We start from the raw sequence: 26,595 nt of genomic DNA on the forward strand, positions 1-26,595 counted from the left end.
ATTATAGGCACAGTTAACTCTGTGTGTTATGCGGCTCCTAAGGACTTGCCCAGACACGCTCTACAGTTTGAAATGAGAGACGTGGTTTCTTGGTAATTTCAAAATGTTCCTCACTCCTCTGGGAAACGTATATAAGGGGACCAGTTAAACCAGTATAGTTACTGAGTCCATCCTTCTCTAGCTACTGTTTCAGAGCTTGACCAATTTAGTAGCCTTGAGGGGCTGAAGACCTGGGCTCAGGGCTGACCAAAAAATACAAACAAGCAAGGCTTCCAAAGTGGCCAGCTGCCATCTTGTGGGAGCTTCGATGTTTAACAATTGGGACAATGTTTTGTTGGTGGGACTGCCTGGGTTGCTACTGACATATGACGGGGCCTTTTCAGCCACAGCCCCCCCCCATTTGGGGAATGTCCTCCCTGGGGAGGTGTGTCTGTCTCCCTCATTACTAACTTTCAGGAGAAAATTAAAAATATTTCTGTTTACTCAGTTTGATGGCTGAATGACACTGTTTGCGGTGACCATGAGATAACTGTTCGTGTGTGTGTGTGTGTGTGTGTGTGTAGCCAAGCCAGAGCACAACTAAATGCAGCACAGCCATCTTCTCAGAAAAAACTCTTCACAAGCTCAAGAGGTCAAGACACGAAAGCTTTAGCAACTAATCTACACTTAATGACCCACCCAGTGATATTCAGAATATCACTCATGAAATCACCCAAGATATCCCTCAAGTAATTAAGGAACAAAAGAAGAAAAGGCACACTAATCTAGGAACTTCCTCTCTGCCCAGAACGTTGGAGGCTATACACCACACCCCTCAACAGTATTTATAGGAACTCAAACACCAGACTCTGCTCTGTTCCAGTAACAAGAAGCCGAAAGCACCAGCCTGAAGATGACGAGTGAGACCTCGTCGAAACGTCGCACAGACACCCCGACTCTTACACGGGAAGACACCCGAAGACACCAAAACCTGCATTCCTGTACCCGTGAAAATCTACGAAAGCAAATATCTCACCTCTACGGGGAGGAAACCTTCCAGCTGACAAGAACCTACGAGAAACTAGAAATCCGAAGAGCCACCCTGTTCCAGTAACAAGAAGCCGAAAGCACCAGCCTGAAGATGACGAGTGAGACCTCGTCGAAACGTCGCACAGACACCCCGACTCTTACACGGGAAGACACCCGAAGACACCAAAACCTGCATATATATATATATGCAGGTTTTGGTGTCTTCGGGTGTCTTCCCGTGTAAGAGTCGGGGTGTCTGTGCGACGTTTCGACGAGGTCTCACTCGTCATCTTCAGGCTGGTGCTTTCGGCTTCTTGTTACTGGAACAGAGCAGAGTCTGGTGTTTGAGTTCCTATAAATACTGTTGAGGGGTGTGGTGTATAGCCTCCAACGTTCTGGGTAGAGAGGAAGTTCCTAGATTAGTGTGCCTTTTCTTCTTTTGTTCCTTAATTACTTGAGGGATATCTTGGGTGATTTCATGAGTGATATTCTGAATATCACTGGGTGGGTCATTAATTACTTGAGGGATATCTTGGGTGATTTCATGAGTGATATTCTGAATATCACTGGGTGGGTCATTAAGTGTAGATTAGATTGCTAAAGCTCTCGTGTCTTGACCTCTTGAGCTTGTGAAGAGTTTTTCTGAGAAGATGGCTGTGCTGCATTTAGTTGTGCTCTGGCTTGGCTTCGTGTATAGGGGCGAGCTATGGTTTTGTGCCTTGTGCCAGCCAGATCTGTGTAGGGATTGCAGGGGGGTGCAGCATCCGGAGGTGCCACTATAGTTTGGTTGCTGGATGGAGTCTGTAATATGTCTGTGGAGAGGGTCTGGGTTTGGGTCTGGTGTGGTTGATTGGTGACGGCGTTCTGTGTGCCTCTGGTTCTGGTGTCGGTTTTTGTGGGGAGGGCTAATTTCCAGATGTCTGGCAGGCGGGACGTGTCGTCACGCTTGTTCATGTTGTGAGGGTGTTTCTCTATCTCGATGGCTTCCATGATTATTCTCTTGTGGTGATGTTCCATGTTAAAGAGCAATTTGGAATCTGCAAAATTAATTTCGTGTCCTGTTTCTTTCATGTGTTGGAAAAGAGAGGAAGTTTTTTCTTCTTTTTTGACGGCATTCTTGTGTTCTGCGATACGTGCATTTATTCGTCTGTTTGTTTGTCCAATGTACGTGGCTGGGCAGACTTTGCAGGGTATTTCATAGACCCCTTGGTTTTCCAGCTGGATTTTGTCTTTTGGGTTTCTGAGGATATTGGCTATTTTTTGGTTGGTGCAGAAGGCTGTTTTGATATTGTGTTTATGGAGGATTTTGCTGATTTTGTCTGTAGTGCCCTTGATATAAGGAAGGAGGGCCATGCCATTGTTTTCTTCTGTGTCTTGGTTTTTGGGGGGTGTTTCTTTTTGGATTAGCTTCGTAACCCTGTTTTTCTGGTATCCATTGGCGATTAACACATTTGAGAGATTCTGTAACTCAGTTGTCAAGTGGTCTTTGTCAGCCAGGCGTTTGGTTCTGGAGATGAGAGTCTTGGCTACGGAGTTTATTTGTGCAGGGTGGTGGTGTGATTGTGCATGTAAGTAACGGTTGGTGTGTGTTTTTTTCCGGTAGATAGTGTGTCCTAGGGAGCCATCAGGTTTTTTGTAGATTAGGACGTCAAGAAAGGGGAGTTGGTTGTTGTCTTCTATTTCCATAGTGAATTGTATTTTGGGGTGTAGGCTGTTGAGATGTGTGAGGAAGCTATCTAGTTTTTCTTTCCCGTGTGGCCAAATTACAAAGGTGTCGTCAACATATCTGAGCCAAAGTTTGGGTTTGTGTTCTGACTTGTCTAAAGCATTGGTTTCAAAGTGTTCCATGTACAGATTTGCGATGACCGGTGAGAGGGGTGATCCCATGGGTGCTCCTTCTATCTGTTTGTATCTTTGTCCATTGTGGATGAAGTACGTGTTGGTTAGGCAGTGGTTGGTCAGGTCCAGGATGTATTTGGGGGGGTTGTATTTGTTTTGAATGGCTGTCAAGGCTTCATTAATGGGCACTTGAGTGAAGAGAGATACAACATCGAAGCTCACAAGTAGGTCATCGGGATGTAGGTATTGTTTCTTTATTGTTTCTATGAACTGGAAGGAGTTAGTAACGTGTGAAGCGATGGATTCTGCATAGGGCTGAAGTTGCTTAGCGAGAAATTTAGCGAGATTTTGTAGAGGTGAGCCTATGGAGCTGACTATTGGTCTGAGTGGTGTTCCTTCTTTGTGTATCTTGGGGAGACCGTAGAGTTTGGGGCATCTGGATGATTTTTCTCTGGGGATGATTCTTAGCTGGATTTCTTCACTGATAGGAGAGGCTTTTATTTTGGATTTGGTGGTTTTTTCCAGATAGGTGGTGGGATCTGTTTTTATAGGTTGGTAGGTAGGGTCTTGGAGTAGATTTGATAGTTTTGCTTGGTAGTCCGATGTGTTCATCACAACAGTGGCGTTGCCTTTGTCTGCTGGGAGAATGATTATGTTGTTGTCTTTCCTCAGGTTGGTGAGTGCTTTCTGTTCTTCTTTGTGTAAATTGCTTCTGGGTGGTTTGCTGGAGCAGAGGATGTTGGTGACTTCAAGTCTGATGTTATTGGCTTCATCTGGGTCGATTTTGGTCAGGCTAGCTTCGACTCCGCATATGATGTTTTCCGTGGGGATGCGTCTCGGGGCGACTGCAAAGTTGAAACCTTTGGAGAGTACTTTGGTTTCAGTTGGGGTGAGGATCCTGTTTGATATGTTATGTACTGTTTGTTTCATGGGTTGTTGTGGAGGGTGGCTGGGCTTCTGGCGTTTTTCTAGTTTGTAGAGTTTGTTGGTGTGTCTGTCTGTCTTATGTGAGGTCTCAGTTTCAGCTCTCCAGACGGCTAGTTGTTTGCATTTGTCCCAGAGTGCAGGGTGGATTTTGTTGCATAGTTTGAGGTGAAGAGTGAGCAGATCTTTGTTGGTTTGGTTTAGTAGGTATCTTTTCTTATGTATTTCGTTTCTGATTAGGGATAGTTCAGTTCGTTTCAGGATCCTTTCGGTAGCTGGGGTTTTAGAGTGGAATTTAAGTTGGAAGCATGTGGGAGTTAAGTTGTTGTCTCGGCAGTTGCGTAGGAACAGGAGATCACATAAGATGGTGGCTCTTCGGATTTCTAGTTTCTCGTAGGTTCTTGTCAGCTGGAAGACCCTCTCCACAGACATATTACAGACTCCATCCAGCAACCAAACTATAGTGGCACCTCCGGATGCTGCACCCCCCTGCAATCCCTACACAGATCTGGCTGGCACAAGGCACAAAACCATAGCTCGCCCCTATACACGAAGCCAAGCCAGAGCACAACTAAATGCAGCACAGCCATCTTCTCAGAAAAACTCTTCACAAGCTCAAGAGGTCAAGACACGAGAGCTTTAGCAATCTAATCTACACTTAATGACCCACCCAGTGATATTCAGAATATCACTCATGAAATCACCCAAGATATCCCTCAAGTAATTAATGACCCACCCAGTGATATTCAGAATATCACTCATGAAATCACCCAAGATATCCCTCAAGTAATTAAGGAACAAAAGAAGAAAAGGCACACTAATCTAGGAACTTCCTCTCTACCCAGAACGTTGGAGGCTATACACCACACCCCTCAACAGTATTTATAGGAACTCAAACACCAGACTCTGCTCTGTTCCAGTAACAAGAAGCCGAAAGCACCAGCCTGAAGATGACGAGTGAGACCTCGTCGAAACGTCGCACAGACACCCCGACTCTTACACGGGAAGACACCCGAAGACACCAAAACCTGCATTCCTATACCCGTGAAAATCTACGAAAGCATATATATATATATATATATATTAATGATGTTTGGTTTTCTTTTCATTGCTGTTGCTGAGTTTGCCATCTTGGGCTCCTTCGGAAGGAAGGAAGGAAGGAATAAAAGTAAAATAAATCCCAAAAACTCTTCAAAATATATATATGAGAACTGTACAGCAATTCATCTTGGGGTCTCCTGAGAGATTACCTTGTTGGGAGACGCTGAAGAGCAGATCCTGAATCTGGGACTGAAGGGATAACACCATTGTTCTCTGACCAAAGAGTAAACTGTAGGAAATTACGCTGTCTGGCAAGGAAGCCTCTTAAGCAAAACAGGCCAGATTAGATCAGATGATATTATTAAACCCTTCAAAAAAAGGCTTATGGGTTAGGATAGCAGAAATCCGTTTTCCCCATTGATGCTTGTCTTGGCTGTCAGAAACAGATGCAAAGCTATCCAGAGGCCATTACAGGTAGTAAGGGCTAGCTTTGGCCCTACCACTCACTTCCCACCTCAGTCAATTAATTAGTCTGAGAACAAATCCCTGTGTAGCCTTAGACTCTGCTTGTCAAGGCCACTAAGGGCCAAATTACAGACAGTGAGTGAGATCTGATCAGCTCTTCCAAGGTGTTGATTTGGATTGTGAATATGGAGCTGGGAAGAAGCATTTTTAACCTCCCCAGCACCTCTGATATAAATATAAACCATCTTCCTGAAATTTCTAATAGCATACCCTCCAACAGTTCTCTGATGAAAACAGGGATGCCTTAAGGAAAAGTGGGACATTCTGGGATCAAATCAGAAACCGGGGTGGCTTCTGTAAATCTATGACCGTCCCTGGAAAATACTCTAGCAACAGTTTCAAGGAATGGCAGGGGGGTGTCAATTTATGTGAGATAATCCATGCAAGGTGAGAGGGTCAGCCCACCCAACACCCACCCAATTTTCTGTTCCTGATTCAGCTGCTTTTAGAAAAATTAAATGACTTTGGGATATCTGTTCACAGATCCCCTGCTTCCTGCGTACCATGACCCTCACAATGCATATCTTCCAGCAGCCAACCAAAGAATTGCTAGAGCTGACTTCTGGCTGATTCCAGGCTCCCACTACCACTGCCTGGTTTCTGGTTGAAAACAACCTGGTGTTTTATTCTGGTGGTGAAAATAAGCAGCTGGTGCCTTCAGCAAGACATTGGTTCTCCTCTTCCCCCCATTCAGAGAACATCTCCTACAGAGAAAAGACATCGCCTAGAATATAAGTTAAAACTGCATCTAAAGAAGTTCATGGAGCAAATTCACAGCTGATTGACATTGCTTTTTCTTTTAACATGGTGAAGCGACCACAAGGTACTATTTTCAGCCAACCGTGGTGGTGAATAAGTTTTAGGAATGCTTCAAATAACAAACGCAACTCTTCGTCACCAACTCCTGAGCTCGGCACACATTTCAAAGGTTTTCCAGGATGTGGTCAGACATGATCTTGGCATAGCACAGAGACGGGTCGTCAGAGACTTCCAGGAAAATAACAATAGTTGAGGTGTGTGTACCCCTTCAACATCATCTGAAGTGAACACAGACAAATATGTTCCTTGCAATTCTCCTGTCTTCCTTTCTTTGCTCATTTTCCAATGGTTCCACTATCTCTTTGGCTAGTTTCCTAATAAAACTGTGCAAGATATGACACTAAACCACCACAAAAGCCAGCAAAGGAAGGTGGTGGAGAGAGAATTCACACCAGAGATGAGGAAAGACAGAGGAACCTTGAAAGCCTCTTCAGCATCTTTTGGAAGATCTGCAGTGTTATGCCTGCACCAAGCCAGAATTGGAGCAAACAGAAAAAAGCTCCAATCATTATTGCATTGTTTGTGAAAGACTGCAAATACTGAAAAAAGGCTCATGTCCAAAGATATCAAATAATTCCATCCCACTTTTGAAAGAATCTAGCAAACAGAATCGATGTTGCAACCTCACCATGTGTGTGTGTGTTAAAGACAACAACAAATGCATTAACAGAATGATCTGTGCTAACAAAAGGTTTTTAATTGTTCGTTGTGATTCTGCATAATCAAAGGGCCATGTATTGCAAACAGCAGCCTGTGAGGTTAAACACACAGAAGAGGCCTCTGGTTTATTTTTATTTATTAACAACTGATCTGTTATAATTAAACTCTTTCGTCAGGTGGTGGCTTTGGAATCCAGTGCGTTCAGTTCTATTCATCTGAGCACTACATTAACTTGCAAGACAAGTTATACGGGCGCTGCCAAGGTTCAAGAAGAGGACAGAGCCCTCAAAGCTATGCCAGAACAGGTACTACTCACTCAGGCTGTCATAAATACTTGACTCAGATAGTAGCTCTGGAATCATATTTGCTCAGCTCATATCTCGACTTTTTACAAGCTATTATCATGTGTTATCACTCATGGCCAGCTGTCACTCTACGTGAAGTAATCTGTTTAGCCTTGTTGATTTAATATTCTTGTTATCTTCCTTGCCAGTTTCGAGTTGGCAAAAGTAACTTCTAGGCAGTTCTAAACCTAGATCCTTAAAGGGTGGGTTATTTTTATACTGCGAGCTTGTGATAGTTTTCCCTACGTGGGAAAATTGATTCACCATCCCTGTTACTTGTGAAAGTGACAATAAGAATAACAAGGCAACATCTTGGAATACACTTTTTAAAAAACCCCATATAAGTAGATTTGCTCAGCTGAGTTCAGCTAAGTGCTACATTACTGGCAGGGTAAGTTACTCAAGCTTTGCCAAAGTTCAAGAAAAGGACATAAATCTCAGAAGTCTGCCAAGATAGGTAACAACCCTATCAGTATTACTCAATATGCTGGCCCATAAAAAGCCAGGAGAAAGGAAAGTGGGAGGCTTAGGGTAGCCACGAAAAAATCTTGCGCAAATTGTAGGCATTTTTTGTCAACACAGTTAACACATAAGGAAAGAGTGTGGCTTCAACACTCAGCAAAACAAAATACATTTATTTATTTATTTATTTATTTATTTATTTATTTATTTATTTTACCTCCAGATGATCCTCCTTCAATACACGGCTAACATCCTTAAGCAGAAGACAAGTTTTAATTTTAAAAATCGTCTTTAAGTGATGATAAATATGATACTGCAAAGAGAGAGAGAAAAGACAGAAGGTGATAATTTTAATAATAATAATAATAATAATAATAATAATAATAATAATAATAATAATAATTTTATTATTTATACCCTGCCCATCCAACTGGCTTTCCCCAGCCACACAGCATATATCAGAACATACTAAAACATCAAACATTAAAAACTCTCCAATACAGCTTATGTGCTAGAATAGTATGAAAACAGTCAAAATGTTTATATATTCAAAACCCTTGTTTCCACTAACAAATACAACTTCAAACTACAGGTAAGAGTCTCATTGCTGAATGTTTATCTGCAGGGGGGAAATCCATGCACTTAGAAAACTAGGGGAGAAAACTACTGCCCAACTTCTAATTTTCTATGTGAAAGGCGTTTTTTTATGTTGCGTGATGCTTAATGCACAGTGGAAGGGAGGCAAACACTTTTTCAGCCCAAGGACCATATTTCCTTGTGCAGGAGCAGGCACTGATGGACAGGACCAGAGCCAAACATGGGCAGAGCAACAGATGCAGACCTTGTCTCTACATTCCAGCCACACAAGAAAGGAGCACTGTCATAGTTCAAGGACATGTTCCAACCATGCAAAAACACTTGAAGAGGCTGTGAACCAAGCCCAGTGAGGGGTGTGGCCTGGGGGTGAGGGAGTGGCTTAGGGGAGTCCAGAGCATTGCACAGAGAGGCCCGAAGGTTCTCCATCCTTGCTGAAAGGGTATAGCCCATGTATTGGTTTACCATCTCATTGAGAACTAGGTTTCATAGTTGGAAGACAATCTAATCTTATAAAGCCTTTCATGCATCTGGGTGTTTTAAAGCTTACGACATGAGGCCAATAATTCAAAAAAAAGTAAGCAGTATGCCAGATCTGAGGTTATACTACGAGGCATCCTGTCTCTGTTGGCTTCGGGAATGGATAACATTAAAAAACACCGATGTTCTAGATTTGGAGGATCATGATAACAGATTTGGTTGGTATGCATATTTATGGTATGAAAAGGTAAAAGTACATAAAGGATTTTTTAACCATTTGGTAAGAAGATCAATCCATGGTGTATGGGAGAAATATAAAAACTTACTAGAACAGAAAACACCATGGTGGCTTTCCCCACTTGAAGCGATATCATTGAAAAAGTTGAATGTGAAAAATAATGGGCAACATATAAAGAGCTGTTAATGGAGGTGGAGAGTCAATTGAAATTAAAGAACGTTGAAGATATAAGAGAATTATTAGCAGACTGGCTACAATATCACCAATTAAATCATGCATTTTAAAAAGACAAAAGAAACGGATTTGGTAATGAAATTTCAATGTTTGTAAAAGAGCTGTTGGAAAATAAGGTAAAAACACTGTCTAAAACAAAAAAAGGTAAGCAGTGCGGGCAACAACAATGGCAGCAGTGCAGGCAAAGCCCTGGTGAGGCCGGCGGCATCACAGTGGCGGGAGCCAGTTCTGCAGCCTGAGGCACATGGCTTCACCTTGCCTCACTGATGGGCCGCCCCAATGGGTAGTCTCTAAACAGAATAAAAACGAAAGGGGGTGAAGGACAGGAAAGGTGTAGAGGAAGCAAAGGAACGGGCAGGGTCTGTCAGTGGTTTGGAAAGACAAGAGGTGAGACCTATGAGAAGAAAACCAGAGTGCTCAGGGAAAAGGCCCTGCACATAACCCAGCTAAAGCGAAACATTAAGATAATCTGCATTGGCTGCAATCTTGACAGTCAAGATGTACCTTTTCCTCATCTTCCCCTGCCCCCAGCACCCCCCCCCCAGCTACCAGGAGGATCCTGGGATATGAAGACGAGCCACAATGACAAATTTCTACCTCTACTGTGAGAAGCAGCATGACTCTGAACCCCAACTGCTGGGAAATCACAAGTGGGCAGAGTAGTGTTGCACTCTTGCAATGCTTGCAAGTTTTCACAGTTTGGTTGCTGTAATCAAAATATAAAAATTCCTTCCAGTAGCACCTTAAAGACCAACTAAGTTAGTTCTTGGTATGAGCTTTCGTGTGCATGCACACTTCTTCAGATACACTGAAACAGAAGTTGCCAGATCCTTCTATATAGTGAGAAGGTGGGGAGGGGTGTTACTCAGAAGGGTGGTGGGAATGGGAGATTGGCAGATAGCTGAGATGAGCCTGTTGACAACTCTTAACGACTGCAATAGGTCTTACAGGAAAAGGCAAGGGGTGAGAAGGTGAAAAATGGCTTAGTCATGTATAATGAGATAAGAATCCAATGTCTTTGTTCAGACCAGGTCTCTCCATGGTTTTAAGTTTGGTAATGAGTTGCAATTCAGCAGCTTCTCTTTCCAGTCTATTTCTGAAATTCCTTTGTAGTAAAACAGCTACTTTGAGATCTTGTATAGAATGTCCTGGGAGATTGAAGTGTTCTCCTACTGGTTTCTCTGTTTTGTGATTACAAGAGCTCATACCAAGAACTAACTTAGTTGGTCTTTAAGGTGCTACTGGAAGGAATTTTTTTATTTTGACTATGGCAGACCAACACGGCTACCTATCTGTAACTGGTTGCTGTAAGAACAGGATGCTGGAGTAAACGGGCCATGGGCCCGATCCAGCAGGCTCTTACGATGTTCTTAAGAGTGATGGAATCAGAATCCCGCAGGACACAAAGAGAATAACGGGACAGAAGACTGGGGGGGGAGGGAGTGGGTTAACTGAAGGAGGTAAGCCGGGAAGGGGAAACTGGAAAATCACAGAAGAAAGGGAACATTTGGCAATCAATGGAGCTGCTGTAGATATTGGGATAAGCCTGGTGGGTGAGGTTGAGGAGTGTTGTGTTTTTTTTAAGAGAGTGAGAGGCACAGGTGATGTGGTTGGGGGCTTTGGAGAGCAAAGGGTTGATCTAACAGCCGAGGTTTTGGGGAGGGAGATGAAGTAGCAACAAGATGTGGTATATTGTAGCTCTGAACCACGTTATGATTTTGGCTTGTAGTTCTGAAGTCCAGGGACTTTGGCCGCCCCGTGTATTTAATTTCCTTCTATCAGTTCTTCAGACAAAATATTATGTGTGCGTTAATGCTGAAGAGACGCTAGCCTTTGACCTTGCGATTCCAGAGGGAACATAAAACTGATGTCATCCAAGAAATAAAATAATTAAGGCATATCCATAGATGCACGGCAAACTGGGGGATGTTGTTTTCTTTGGACAATGAACTGATGTATGCTCAGCCATATGGACACTGACATTTTTATGCTTAGTTGTACTCTTCCAGTCCCAGCGCACCTGCGGTACTAGTGGTTTTGCTTTCTGATCCTAATTTCCCACAGTGATAGTATGTCAGCAGCAACAGCCTGCAGAATCTGAAAACCTGCATTTTACTTTCCTTATGAGCTCTGTGGGTTTTCTAAGTCATCCAGTAGCTTCAAATTAAAAGAGGCATTTCATCTGGAGGAATTAATCCCCAAACTTTCCATTGTGAGTTAACCTTGGGTGTGTGTCGTCCTCCCCCCCCCCCAATTCAGCTGAGTGATTTTGTTATCACACCTGCAGTACAGTTTGGCTGCTGGGCCATGATCTGTGCACCGTATCATTAGATGTCAGGGGAGAGAACGTACGTCAGTGGTGCAACACTTTACTTGCAGAAAGTCCCAGGTGTGGCAGCACCTATGCTTTATATCTCCCTGCCTGCTAGGTAGGTCTTCTTGTTATATTGTTTTAGGGAGCTTCCAGGCAACCTGTTTGTGGAACATTCATCCCGATTTGTTTGCAGGGGGATTAGATGATGATGATGGCTATCTAATGAGCATTCACTCAGATTTGCGTTGGGTTGACGTTGCTGGGAGTTGGGTGGGTGGGTGTAAACTACAGTTCCCAGGATTCTTAATAATAATAATAATAATAATAATAATAATAATAATAATAATAATAATTTATTATTTATACCCCGCCCATCTGGCTGGGTTTCCCTAGCCACTTGGCGGCTTCCAACAAGACACTAAAATACAATAACCTATTAAACATTAAAAGCTTCCCTAAACAGGACTGCCTTCAGATGTCTTCTAAAACTCTGGTAGTTGTTTTTCTCTTTGACATCTGGTGGGAGGGCGTTCCACAGGGCGGGTGCCACTACTGAGAAGGCCCGCTGCCTGGTTCCCTGTAACTTTAGGGGAAGCCATGTGCTTTAAATGTATGGCGTGGGTGCGACCTCTGTTGGGTGTTTCTTTTCAACTTGTGAAATGCACTCCCCACATAACTCTACCCCCTTGGGCTCTCTAAACCTGCAAACTTTCATAATAGCTTTGTAGGTTGGAGCGTGGTGGTGTGACAACACCAAGGGTGCAGGTTCAGTCCCCATATGGGACAGCTGCATATTCCTGCATTGCAGGCAGTTGGACCACATGATCTTCAGGGTCCCTTCCAGATCTACAATTCTATAATATGGCTTATTGTAATACCAATTATACCCTACGAGTTAACAGCTTTGTCCTGTGCTTATAGATCATACGTTCTTAAAAGAGGTGGCTCACTTTAACAACGTGTGTTAATTCCTTGAATGATGTGCAGTTTCCCTAGCAAGAGAAGAAAGCGCTGACCTTTTTATATATGCCCGGTAAATCTCAAGAGTTCTGGTGATTTATCTGTGGAGGAGAGGAGCAATCCTAAATCACAACAGCTGCAGGTCAGCCTCCCACAATGCCATCTGGGGCCATCTTGGCCTTTAAGGTCACCGCAGAAAGATTCATGTTGCCACTTGAAGCTGGACTCCTGACTCTTCCACAGCTGGTGGCTAAACCTCCACCGGCGTTGTGAAGGTCGGGCCTGCCCTGTGAAGCTGCATGCAGCAACAGCCTAGTTGCCAAGCGGCAGGAATCGTAGGATCACAGAGTTGGAAGGGACCACGAGGGTCATCTAGTCCAACCCCCTGCAATGCAAGAATCTTTTGCCCAGCGTGGGACTTGAACCCACAACTCAGAGAGTCTCATGCTCTACCAACTTAGCTATCCCAGCTGGCAGGTAAGGCTCTATAAGGATTCCCTTAACCTGCCACACCAGAGTGTGAAGGAAGAAAAAGGACAAAGTTTAAGAAACAGGAAAGTGTCCTCCTTTCATAATTATTTCAGTATGTTACTGAACGAAACCTTACACAGCCTAGCGAGCTGTTTTGTGGCCAAGCTGGATAGCTTTCAAGGAAAATGAGGCGGTGGGCGGTGGGGAACAACGACAAGGGTTTGAAGAATCAGACTGAGCACACAGAACATGTTTGTATTAATGGCATTAAAGTGCAATTCCACCGGTCTACCACTGCCATTTGCATCCTAGTTTTCTGGGACAGATTCCACCAGCTTTACCCATTATAAACAGCACTTCTGAGTCCTCCTGTGGAACAGCTTCCCCAAAGCTTTGTACTTAAATGTGATCGTTTAAGAGCTGCCCGCTCTTTTCTCCAGAAGAGATGTCGTGTCTTTAAGCTGCACATCAACCAGTATGTTGCATCACTAGAGGGAAACGCACCTGTTAGAGTCTTCCTGTTGTGCTGCTGTTGAAGGTAAAGAAGCCCTGCCAGGAAGAAACAAACAAAATTAGCAACAGTAAGTTAATGGTAGTTAAGTGTTCTTGGTTTTCAGCGTTTAAGAACCTTGGCCGGATGCTCCTTGAGTAAGGCTGGAAAAAATCCAGGAGGGACACAAAAAGAAAAAAGAAAGTTTAATTAAATTTTTATTATCCTCTGTCTATTAAAAATTCTCTGGTTTAAAATTAACACTGGTAGGTCCTAATCCGGCGCAGAGTAAGGTGTACTTACTGAATTAATTGCAATTGTGTTGGATTAGGACTACCATTCTCGAAAAGACCTGCTCCTGTGTCTTTAGTGGCAATTCGATTTGCAGAAAACAAAAGCTTTGGTTTCTTCACAGCATGGGGCTGAGCATTAACCTCAATTGCTAAGGCCTGCACACCGTGCTCTTGTCAAAGGCACAGGACCAGGCAGCAAAAGTTTTCAAACACAGCCAGACCACTTCTCAAAAAGGAATCTAAACCATACTGAGTAAAAGCCTTCCTTCCTGTTAAAACAGGAGAGGGGAACCTGTGGCCTTGCAGATGCCGCTGGACTACAGCTCCCACCATCCCTGATAATTGATGTGAAATGCCTGCAGATAAAAAACAACAGCACCTGACTCTTTGAGGTCAAGCATGAGATGTATGACCAACAGGTTATATAATATTATTGTGGCAATTCGTGAACCAAACAGCATAGACTCTTTGGGTCAAATGACATGTTACGTGAATATTTTTGTTTTTAAGGTTTGTTTAAATACAGAACACATTCTTTTTGCACTTTTGCTGCAAGAAGCAATTTGAGGGAAAGGAGGACAAACAGTAGCCGAGTAGAATTTGCAGTGACAAGGGGAAAAGGGCTAACTCTATCCCCACTGCCAGGTCAGATTGGGGTCCCATAAAGTTGCTTTTTCTTGCCAGTGTTAAGCAGACCTTTCTAAAAGCATATTTCACAAAACATATAGCTTAATTTTTACTTTTTACCTCACAGTGGAGCATTTCCCCCCCCCCTTCCCAGTGAGCTAAACTGCATTGATTGAAATCTCCCTACTCTGGCAATAGCTGATCCCTTCAGAGTTTGGTTCCAGATTTCCTCAGTTTCAAACAGTAAACACTGCTTCCACCAAAACCTGCAGATACAGCTTTTTTGGGGGGTGGAGAAACCAAATTAAACCAGTAGTTTTAAAGCGGCAGAGAAGGGTCCAGTTACCTCACGGTTGTTCAGCAAGGTTGAGCTAAGCATGACACAAAAAGAAAGACACCAGCCAATGTGTGTGAGAATATTTACTCAGACTGATCTGTTTCTGAAAGCATCTATGAAGAAGTGTTAAAACTTTACCACTATGGTTTTCTGTGTTAATAATGACTATATTCAGACCCTGAAGAAGCACACTCATTTTCTGTCTCAGTCAATAATCTATTTAAGGCTGTGGGCCATGTCAGACATAGGTATCTCAGCCTAATAAACCATGGTTCATTAAGCTGGGAATGATGTGACGCATTCATTTTCTGTACTCCTTTGTCTGCCACTATCAGTACTTCTGTTGTAGTTTGTTTAAACCAGTAGTGGCCAAACTTGGCCCTCCAGCTGGTTCTGGACTACAACTCCCATCATCCCTAGCTAACAGGACCAGTGGTCATGGATGATGGGGATTGTAGTTCCAAAACAGCTGGAGGGCCAAGTTTGGCCACCACTGGTTTAAACCATTCTTTTCCGTTTGTTTAAACAACAGTTACTCCTTACATCAGAACCAGGAAACTGCGGTTTAATCATGTTCTACACATGAAGATCAGACCAGGGGTGCAAAACTAATTCTCAGCCTAATAAACCATGATAGTTTCTTTAGTCCTGGGTGGCAAAAGAAAAGTTATAGGGGATTCTTGAGCGAATATATATATGTGTGTGTGTGTGTGTGTGTGTGTGTGCGCGCGCGCATATATACACACACACACACACACACACACACACACACAATTTCCACAGTGTGCATGTAGACATTTGGCCCTGTCAAGAGAGGAGAACATGACCACACTTCTTCTCTTGTTCAGAAATCCAGGGATACAGAGACGTACTAAGAGTCTCCTGCCCACTTTGTAAGATAAGATTGGTAAACGGCCTCGGTCCAGTATACCTGAAGGAGCGTCTCCACCCCCATCATTCTGCCCGGACGCTGAGGTCCAGCGCCGAGGGCCTTCTGGCGGTTCCCTCATTGCGAGAAGCAAAGCTACAGGGAACCAGGCAGAGGGCCTTCTCGGTAGTGGCGCCCGCCCTGTGGAACACCCTCCCATCAGATGTCAAAGCGATAAACAACTACCTGACATTCAGGAGACATCTTAAGGTAGCCCTGTTCAGGGAAGTTTTTAACGTGTGATATTTTACTGTATTTTCGGTTTTTATGGAAGCCGCCCAGAGTGGCTGGGGAGGCCCAGCCAGATGGGCGGGGTATAAATAATAAATTATTATTATTATTAGTATTATTATTATTATCAGTATTATTATTATTATTATTATTATTATTATTATTATTATTACGAATTTAGTACTTAACCCGAGGTACCACTGTATCTCTAAAATCTTGATGCCCGCCTCCCCCAACATATAATTCTTATTCAAAAAGTGAACTCCTATTCATGTGTAGGAAGCCTAAAAGGTCCATTCACTTGTTAATAACTCATTCTCGAATTGTTGTTGTTTAGTCGTTTAGTCGTGTCCGACTCTTCGTGACCTCATGGACCAGAGCACGCCAGGCACTTCTGTCCTCCACTGCCTCCCGCAGTTTGATCAAACTCATGCTGGTAGCTTCAAGAACACCATCCAACCATCTCATTCTCTGTCGTCCCCTTCTCCTTGTGCCCTCCATCTTTCCCAACATCAGGGTCTTTTCCAGGGAGTCTTCTCTTCTCATGAGGTGGCCAAAGTATTGGAGCCTCAGCTTCATGATCTGTCCTTCCAGTGAGCGCTCAGGGCTGATTTCCTTCAGAATGGAGAGGTTTGATCTTCTTGCAGTCCATGGGACTCTCAAGAGTCTCCTCCAGCACCATAATTCAAAAGCATCAATTCTTCGGCGATCAGCCTTCTTTATGGTCCAGCTCTCACTTCCATACATCTCTACTGGGAAAACCATGGCTTTTACTATACGGACCTTTGTTGGCAATGTGATGTCTCTGCTTTTAAGATGTTGCCTAGGTTTGCCATCGCCTTTCTCCCAAGGAGCAGGCGTCTTTTAATTTCGTGACTGCTATCACCATCTGCACTGATCATGGAGCCCAAGAAAGTAAAATCTCTCACTGCCTCCATTTCTTCCCCTTCTATTTGCCAGGAGGTGATGGGCCCAGTGGCCATGATCTTCGTTTTTTTGATGTTGAGCTTCAGACCATATTTTGCGCTCTCCTCTTTCACCCTCATTAAAAGGTTCTTTAATTCCTCTTCACTTTCTGCCATCAATTCTCGAATTACACCCCCTTAAAAATCAAATTTTCCCCCTGTTGGGAACCACAGATCTAGAATCAATCTAGATTGCAAGCGGCATGTTTTGAATGATTCTGGATCGAGGAAAACTACATTAGTGTGTACCTAGCCTTTGGCAGGAAGTCTAAGGATGTTTAATTGGAAGTAAGCTCCGCTGAAATCAATACATTTTACTTCCAAGCATAATGAAAGGAGAAATATTTTTGATCTTCTCCCAGCCACCATTTATTGATGGAACAGTGAGATCGCCCTCTAGTGGCCAAAATTAGAGCTGTGCTGCATCCTAAAAGATCAACAAATAAATGGCGCAATAATCTTTATTGTTTTAGCTGCTCCAGACTAATGCAATTAACCCCTCTGGAATATGTATTTGATGGCTGAAGAAATTCTTGTGATAAAAAGAGTTTGTTTGTTTGTTTGTTTGTTTGTTTGTTTACAGTGATGTTTGTCTCATATTCAAAGTGAGCATGGGTTTGGAAAAACTTATTCCTCAAAGCTACATGCAAACTACACATTTACAGCACACACACACCCCCCCCCGAAAAAAGAATACTGGGAACTGTTGTTAGTTAAGGGTGCTGGGAACTGTAGCTCTGAGAATTACAGTTACAGTTAGGTAGGCGTGTTGGTCTGCCGTAGTCCTTCCAATAGCACCTTAGAGACCAATTAAGTTTGTTATTGGTATGAGCTTTCGTGTGTATCTGAAGAAGTGTGCATGCACACGAAAGCTCATACCAATAACAAACTTAGTTGGTCTCTAAGGTGCTACTGGGACACGGGTGGCGCTGTGGGTTAAACCACAGAGCCTAGGACTTGCCGATCAGAAGGTTGGCGGTTCGAATCCCCGCGATGGGGTGAGCTCCCGTTGCTCGGTCCCTGCTCCTGCTAACCTAGCAGTTCAAAAGCAGGTCAAAGTACAAGTAGATAAATAGGTACCGCTCTGGCGGGAAGGTAAACGGCGTTTCCGTGCCTGCTCTGGTTCCCCATCTTCGCAGGAAGCTGTACACCGGCTCCCTCAGCCAATACAGTGAGATGAGCGCTGCAACCCCAGAGTCGGTCACGACTGGACCTAATGGTCTGGGGTCCCTTTACCTTTAAGGTGCTACTGGAAGGAATTTTTTTATTCTGTGAATTACAGTTCCCAGGGTTCTTTGTGAGGTGCTTTAAAGGTTATGGTATGAACAAGACATTCAGTTGGCACTTCTTGCCTACAATATCAGTCGTCCTCTGGTATAGTGTGATCTAGCAGACTGGAATTGCTGAAACCTGCTCCTGTCACTTCAGAGCTTGCAGTAAGGGGTGGGCAAGTCAAGTGGAGATTGCAGCTCAGGAGAGTGTGGGATGGGAAGGAGAGAAAAGGGAAGAACGTGGACTCATGAGTGAAACAGCGAATTAGTTTAAATAAACTTCAGGTGCTCCCATTCCTAAAAGCTTGTGGTTCCCTGAAACACACCCATTTACAAAGAAGGATTTTAAAGAAATTAACCCGTTATCAATCTCCTGTTTGGGAAAGCCAACCAAGTACAAACTATTCAAGCCAACAATAATTAAATAATGTGCATAATCAAAAAGTTTGCTTCCCACATTCCATGTACTACCACCCACCCACCTGAAAAGCTCCTATCATCATCATCAACGTTATTTTATTTATTCATTGCCCATCCTTCACCCTAAAGGTCTCAGGGTGGGTTACACCATTTTTAAAAAATATTTAAAACAATTTAAGGGCAGGAGAGAATCAACCTCCTGGCTTCTCGCTGTGGCACAAAGCTACTATTTTTAAAGGTTACTTGTGAGGCATACTCATTTCCAATGCTGAATCAAACACGCATTCATAACCCTGTTTTTCCCTTCATTAATTACAGTAATCTGAAGCCTCAACAGAAGACGTAGCACGACGAGCCATTTTGTTTTAATTACCACATTACTCTACAACTTGAAAACATTAATCTAATAATCAGGCTTGCAAATGCTGACGGTTTGTGGAAATGTAATGGAAATCCAGCAGCCATTCAAGCGAACATCTGGAAAGGGCATTTTGTGGAGCTAATAAAATAAGAGAGTTCCAGAATTGATGCCAGTAAGCTTTGTCTCCTCGTTGGGTTTGTTTTTCCCCCCTTCTCTCATCTCTTTTGTCTTTTCAGTTCCTGCTGAATGTGAGATCTTGGGAAGATGCACTTTCACACTATTAGCAATCTCCAAAGGGACCTTGGCAGCCAATTAGAGAGGCCAGTGGGAGAAAAGGACAAAAGAACCAAATGCAAAAATCAATATCAATATGAACTATCTGTGCCCTCTTGGCCCAAGACTTGCAACCCAGAGACTTACATTTCTTAAGGGATTAGGATACACTTACGAGAAACTCTCCAGGAAAATAAAGATGGGGACAGTCTAAAGGAGGCTTTTTGAATTTCAATAAGCAACGTGATCTTTTCATCGGGAAGATTTTCCCTCCCGATTGCTTCATTGATACACAACCAACTTAAAGAGTTACCATATTTCTTCCATAATGCTCCATCCATGCTTGGTGGGGGAGGAGGGGAAAACACACAAAAACAGGCTTTAACTCCCCCATCCCGCTCCCCTTCTCCAGATTTCCTGTCTTGTTATACCAAAAGCCGTAAACAATATGCTAAGCTAAGGTTACCCTGCCAATCAGTCTGAATTATTGACTTCTGCTATGAACTATTTACTAGGGGGTTCTTGGTGGATGGCTGGAAGCAGACCAAAGCTCTTCTGGGGGTAAATGGAGAGAAAAAAAGCAAACCCTCTCTAGAATGAATGCTCTCCAGGTTTATTGTTACAAAAAGCCATTCAACGGTGACTCCACAATGCCGCTGATAATTTGCACTTAGCACTTACGTGTTTTGACCCCCTGCGTAGCCACTAAACACCTGAAAAGTCAAGAGGTGCATTCAGGTGCACCAAGTAGCAACTTCACATTTTTAAAAAACACAGCGAGGGCTGCTGTTCTTTTCCAGACACATACCAACACAATAGACCGAAGGCAGTTTCTGGGAATGCTTTTGATTTGTAAGCATTTAGCTGGCGTGCAATAATGCTCCAGAAGCAAAGGCCAGGGACTGACGGGCAATTTTTGCATTTGGGAAGATAACAGTGCAAGATTTACCCCTATCCTTGCCCTGTTTGCAAGGGGGAGAAAGGCAGGCCACAGAATTATAGAGTTTGTATACAATTGTATACAATTATACAATTGTAGAATTAAGGAAGGGATATTAGATTGTCATCTGTTCCAACCCCTGGGGCTCAATGCAGGATCTACAATGTAGGAATCAAGCAAAGTACAGTGGTGCCTCGCAAGACGAAAAGAATCCGTTCTGTGATTCTCTTCGTCTAGCGGTTTTTTCGTCTTGCGAAGCAAGCCCATTGGCGGATTAGCAGATTAGCGCTTTTAGCGGCTTATCTGCTGATCGGATCAGCTGATAAGCGGCTTAGAGGCTTAGAAAAAGGGGGGGAAGGGAAAAAAACAGCAGGAACTCACAAGACATTGTCGTCTTGCGAAGCAAGCCCATAGGAAATTCGTTTTGCGAAGCACCTCCAAAACGGAAAACTCTTTCGTCTAGCGAGTTTTCCGTCTTGCGAGGCATTCGTCTTGCAGGGCACCACTGTACAGTGGTACCTCGGGTTAAGTAATTAATTTGTTGCGGAGGTCCGTACTTAACCTGAAACTGTTCTTAACCTGAAGCACCACTTTAGCTAATGGGGCCTCCTGCTGCTGCTGCGCCGCCAGAGCACAATTTCTGTTCTCATCCTGAAGCAAAGTTCTTAACCTGAAGCACTATTTCTGGGTTAGCGGAGTATGTAACCTGAAGCGTATGCAACCTGAGGTACCACTGTATTCCTAAAATACAACCATCCACCCTCTGCTTAAATACTTCTATCGAAGCTCTTACTGGCAAGGGGTTTCTGATGACATTCAAGCAAAATTTGCTTCCCTGAAATTTTTATCTATTGCTTTTATCAGGGGATGATTAGCTGCTTGTGCTTAAAATGGTGCCCCTTCAGAGTTTGTGCGGCCCCACAAACCTCTGTGTGTAACAGAGCTCCTCAGACATGTCTGCTCTAGTCACTATTAGAGTCCGACAGTGGCTGTTTGCGGAAACGCCTCCAACAAAGAAGTTCCTTAACGGAAACACGTCTCCTGGACTCACGACGTGACAGCTTCCGACGAAGCATGGGTCTCCCTGCAGTTGCTTCTGACACCTCCCCACTATTTTCGCTGGACGTGTCTCTCACCCCTTTCTCTCCCCTGCTTCCTGCCTGCGTTGCTGCGTCTCTCTCAGTATTACTGAGATCCTCCTCCAGAGACCCCGCGCTCCCCCTGCTGGTCCCTGCTTTGGCTGTTGAGTCTCTCCCCGTCTCTGGGAGCCCTATCACCTCCTTTCCCTCTGATGTCAGTTCCCTGACATCCACCTCCCCTCCAGGGCCCCCTTCCCCCCCGCCCCCTCCCTCTCCTCTGGGCGGTGAGGAGCTGAAACCCCGAAACGAATCCTCTTCATCTTCAGACGTCTCGAACATTTCCCTCCATCGGTCTTCGTTCCGACTCGCTGAATCCTCCTCCACCTCGGAATCAGAGAACCCCTCCAACTCCTCTTCTTCGTCGGTGGTGGCGAAGTATTCCCTCCGGAACCTCGCCACTGGCTGGGGTTTACGAGGGAATCTCTGATGAAAAGTTTCAATTAGAACCTCGTCATCTACATCCTCTGCCCTGACCCAGGTGTTTTCCGACTCCGGTTCCCCTTCCCACATTACCAAATACTCTACTTGCTCTCCCTTCCACCTGGAATCTAGAATCTCCGCTACATGGTAGCTGTGTTCTTTTTCCTCCATCGCTGGTCCCCTATTGACCCTCCCCTCTCTGTCCCCTATATACGGTGACAGCAACGCTCTGTGGAACACTGGGTGCAACTTCATGTGGTTCGGTAACCGGAGTCTGAAAGCCACTGGGTTGACCTGTTGCGTGACTTCAAATGGGCCCAGTCTTTTGGGTCTTAACTTCTTACAACCTCCTTTAAATGGTAACCCTTGGGTGGACAGCCACACCTGGTCTCCCACCCTAATGCTTTCCCCTTCCCTTCTGGTTTTGTCTGCCTGCCTCTTATATTCCTCCTTCGCCCGGTTTAAATTAAGTTGGAGTTGGCGATGGATCGCTTCCATTTCTTCAACGAACTGTTCTGCTGCTGGAACGCTCCAGTTCTCCCCCTCCCCCCCTGGGAAGGCTCGGGGATGACACCCGTGATTGGCCAAAAAAGGGCTCATCCCCGTGGACACGTTCTCTGCATTGTTGTAAGCAAATTCTGCCAACGCCAGCTTCTCCACCCAATCATTCTCTCTGTCATTAACATAACACCTCAAATATTGCTGGAGGACACCATTAGCTCTTTCCGCCTGCCCGTTGGTTTCTGGATGACGGGCAGTAGAGAAATTAACCTCTACATGCAGTAAGCTCATGAGCTTCCTCCAGAACCTGGAAGTAAATTGTTTCCCTCGGTCCGAAACCACCCTCAAGGGGGCGCCATGCAACCTAAACACATTTTCCACAAACAATTTGGCGGTTTCTTCTGCTGTGACCGCATGTGAGCAGGCTATAAAGTGGGCCATCTTGGTTAACAGATCTACCACCACCATAATGGCTGTTTTCCCTTTGGACCTGGGCAGATCAGTCATGAAATCTATTGCCACTGCCTCCCACGGTCTTTCCGGCGTGGGTAGTGGTTCTAATAAACCTGCCGGCGCCCGCCTCTCCCCCTTGGCTCGTTGGCATCGGTCACACCCTCTCACATACTCCCGTACATCTTCCCTAACCTTGGGCCACCAGAATTCCCTGGTAACCAGCCACATGGTTTTGTGTTGCCCAAAATGCCCTGCTGTGGGGTTATCGTGCAGTTGCTTGAGTACCTTTTCCCTCAATTCCCCTTCAGGTATGTATAACGCTCCCTTGTAGTACAACGCCCCATTTCTCTCCTCAAAACCCCCGGGTTTGTCTCCCTCCCTCCTAAGACTCCTGAGTTTGTCCTGGGCGTATTCATCCTGCCCCGTTCCCTCTACCAGTTCCCTTTGCCCCACCAATGCCGCCCCACACACCCAGCGGTCCTCGGGAATGACATGGGTCTCTTCGGGTGCACCCTCTCCCTCCAAATATTCAGGTTTGCGTGAGAGAGCGTCCGCCCTAACGTTCTCCGGGCCTGGTACGTAACAAATCTCAAAGTTAAATTTGGAGAACTCCTGGGCCCATCTCAACTGCCGTTGGTTGAGCACTCGCGCAGTTCTCCAATACTCTAGATTCTTATGGTCCGTGCACACTTGCACCTTCTGTTGTGCACCAATTAGTAGGTGCCTCCATCTCCGGAAGGCCTCATAAATTGCAAGAAGTTCCCGGTCGTACACCGTGTAGTTCCTCTCAGACTTGTTCAGCTTTCGCGAAAAGAAGGCACACGGTCGCCACTCTGACCCCTCCTTCCCCGGCTGCAGAAGAAGCACCGCCCCTATGGCTCTGTCCGACGCGTCTGTTTCGACCCTCAGCTTTTTTTGTAAATCCACATGTAGAAGTTGTTCGTCAGAGGCGAAGGCCCTTTTCAGTTCCTCAAACGCTCGCTCCGCCTCCCCCGTCCAAACAAACTTCTTTTTGCTGCTGAGACAGTCCGTGATGGGCGCCGTCAGGTGGGCGAAGTTTCGGATGAACTTACGATAAAAGTTTCCAAACCCTAGGAACCTCTGCACATCCTTCTTGGTCTTGGGTGTTTTCCATTCCAGCACCGCTTGAACCTTGCCGGGGTCCATGGCCAACCCCTTATCTGACAAGCGGTACCCCAGGAATTCCACCTCCTTGGTATGAAACTGACACTTCTCCAGTTTCACCCACAGTCTGTTGGCTTGCAGCCTGCTCAACACTTCTCTGACGTCTCTCACATGTTGCTCCTCATTCTCCGAATACACCAACACGTCATCTAAGAAGGCCACGCAATTCTTGTAGAGCAAAGGCCCCAGTACGTGGTTCATGAAAGCTTGAAAACACGCGGAGCCTGTTTGTAATCCAAAAGGCATAACTAAGTATTCAAATGCCCCCAAAGGGGTGAACATGGTGGTCTTCCATTCATCCCCTTTCCTTATACGTATCAGGTTGTACGCCCCCCTTAGGTCCAGCTTTGTAAAAATCTTTCCCTTCCGCACCCTGGTCAAAATATCATCAATCCTGGGCATAGGAAAAGCCGCCGGCTCGGTCACTGCATTTAAGGCCCGAAAGTCACATACCAGCCTCGGCTTGTCCGTGTGTTTTTTGTCCACAAAAAACACTGGGCTACCCCCCGCTGCCTTGGACTCTCTGATGAAGCCTCTCTTCAGGTTCTTGTCAATGAACGCTCGCAACTCCTGCATTTCCCTGTCTGACATGGCATACAACTTGCCTACAGGAAGCTGTGCTCCGGGGAGTAAATTGATCTGGCAATCAAAGGGTCTATGCGGAGGTAGTTGGTCAGCTTCCTTCTCGCTGAACACGTCGCTGAGATCAGCATACTGTGGTGGCACCTTCCCCTTCTCCATTACTTCAGTCCCTGCCAGGGTGGCTTGGGCCCCTGCTGACCCCTTTTCCCCCCTGCAGTGTTCTAAGCAATGTGCGGAACCGAAGGAAACCACTCTTTGATGCCAGCCCACCAGCGGATCATGTAGGGCTAGCCAGCTCATTCCCAAAATAATGGGAGCACCTCCCAAGGTGGCCACATTAAACGCTATCAGTTCTGTGTGCCTTGCCACCCTCATTATCATTGGGATGGTCTGCAAGATGACTCCTCCTCCCAACAGTTCCCTGCCATCGATCGTGGTCACCTGCAGGGGGTTGCTTAAAGGGATAGTCTGTATCTGGTGTTCAGCAGCAAACTCCTTGCTCATAAAATTGCAGGAGCTGCCTGAGTCCAACAGTGCCTTTATTTTTAGGGGGTGTCCATTTTGCAGCTCTAGCGACACTTCAATCACTAGAGCAGGTCGAGGAGCTTCTGGCACTGGCACTTGGGGAAGGGGCACTTTCACTGCTCTTTGACCTGGCTGCAGTGCCCTGATGGCAACCAGGCGTTGGCTTTTACCTGCTCCGTTTCTCCCTGCTCTTCCCCCTCAACAGCTCCCACCATTCCTTGCCATTCCTTCCTCTGGGGGCAGACTCTGGCAAAGTGGCCTGGCTGTTGGCAGAGATAGCATTTCCGGGCTCCCTTTCCCTCCTTCTTCGCCCCCTCACTGGGCTTTGAAACTGCGCGCGCGCGGGCTGTTCCGATTTCCATCGGCTCTGCCGGCGGGAAAGCTGGCTCAGGAATGTCTGGAATGCGTAACTCCTTCCAACGTTCCCCTCTCCCTTCCCGCCTCTCCAAGGCTCTTGCCTCCTGGCGCGCTCCAATGGTCAGCGCAGATTTGGTCAGCTGATCCATAGACACCGCCCTGGGGCTCCTGGCCAGCTCGTCTTTCACAGCTGAAGAAAGACCTTCTTCAAATAGCATCTGAATGGGTGCTGCCGATAAATCCCACCCCAATCTGTGAATCAGCATGGTAAATTCAGTCCAGTACTCACGGACAGATCTGCTTCCCTGCTTGCAAGCCATTAACTGTCTGCGCACCGCCCCTTCCTCAATGTCGCTGGAAAACATGATATCCATTGCACGAAAGAATTTCATAGTGTCCTTTAGGATATCGTTGTGCGTTGCCATCAGGGGTCGAACCCAGTCTCGCGCGCCCTTCTCAAGATGCCCAATTACAAAAGCAACTCGAGATTCCTCATCAGGGAACTCATCAAACTGGACATTCAGGGCATATTGCATTTCAGTCCTAAAGGCATGGTAATCCTTGGGGTCCCCCCCAAACTTCTGCACCAATCCTGGTACCTTTCTGGGGAACTGAGTGGTTCTCCCCTTCTTGTCTGCATCTTGAGCCCTCCTCTCCTCGAGCCTCGCCGTCTGCAGCGCCAGTTGGACCTCCAATGCTCGGCATCTTTCTTCCAAGCTTGGATCAGCTCCTCCCCCTGCTACTCCGGCTCCGGCTGGGTCGCTCATGATGCTTTCTCCTGCACAGGCAGCGTACAGAGACTGTCGGACTGCTATCAGGGGATGATTAGCTGCTTGTGCTTAAAATGGTGCCCCTTCAGAGTTTGTGCGGCCCCACAAACCTCTGTGTGTAACAGAGCTCCTCAGACATGTCTGCTCTAGTCACTATTAGAGTCCGACAGTGGCTGTTTGCGGAAACGCCTCCAACAAAGAAGTTCCTTAACGGAAACACGTCTCCTGGACTCACGACGTGACAGCTTCCGACGAAGCATGGGTCTCCCTGCAGTTGCTTCTGACACCTCCCCACTATTTTCGCTGGACGTGTCTCTCACCCCTTTCTCTCCCCTGCTTCCTGCCTGCGTTGCTGCGTCTCTCTCAGTATTACTGAGATCCTCCTCCAGAGACCCCGCGCTCCCCCTGCTGGTCCCTGCTTTGGCTGTTGAGTCTCTCCCCGTCTCTGGGAGCCCTATCACCTCCTTTCCCTCTGATGTCAGTTCCCTGACAGCTTTTGAGTCCTCTGGAGGAACAGAGAACAACTTTGTCCTGCCTTCTTCTTTTTAGGTGAGTGTTGGGGCTTGAAAGCTTGTAGATTTGTGCAATTTAAGTGTATGAAAGCCAGGTCACCC

At 45.6% G+C, this 26,595-nt stretch overlaps 1 protein-coding gene and 1 long non-coding RNA gene across 14 annotated transcripts in view; one reads left to right on the plus strand and one right to left on the minus strand.

Moving 5' to 3' along the window:
- LOC309529624 (uncharacterized protein) overlaps window positions 1-26,595 on the minus strand; it is a 304,631-nt gene that overhangs the window by 248,656 nt on the left and 29,380 nt on the right. For 9 of the 12 annotated variants that reach the window (XR_014218205.1, XR_014218206.1, XR_014218207.1 and 6 more), the window contains exon 2: window positions 13,418-13,462. Coding sequence is in view for 1 of the 12 variants with exons in the window: in XM_082218032.1 (XP_082074158.1) it covers window positions 13,418-13,462 (45 nt within the window). In the remaining 11 variants the exon portion in view is untranslated. Of the gene's footprint in view, window positions 1-5,021; window positions 5,157-7,839; window positions 7,936-13,417; window positions 13,463-26,595 lie in introns of those variants that run through there. The other 3 variants (XR_014218208.1, XR_014218209.1, XR_014218215.1) reach the window with 2 other exon arrangements.
- Window positions 100-7,957, plus strand: LOC309529702. 2 transcript variants are annotated; one of them, XR_014218336.1, is made up of 4 exons: window positions 100-531; window positions 6,032-6,160; window positions 6,993-7,121; window positions 7,846-7,957. It is a non-coding gene; the product is annotated as an uncharacterized lncRNA (long non-coding RNA). The 2 variants fall into 2 exon arrangements; XR_014218337.1 differs by lacking the exon at window positions 100-531 and adding an exon at window positions 5,186-5,286.

Source organism: Podarcis vaucheri, assembly GCF_965113315.1.
Source record: "Podarcis vaucheri genome assembly, chromosome: 3".
NCBI classification, from domain to species: Eukaryota; Metazoa; Chordata; class Lepidosauria; order Squamata; family Lacertidae; genus Podarcis; species Podarcis vaucheri.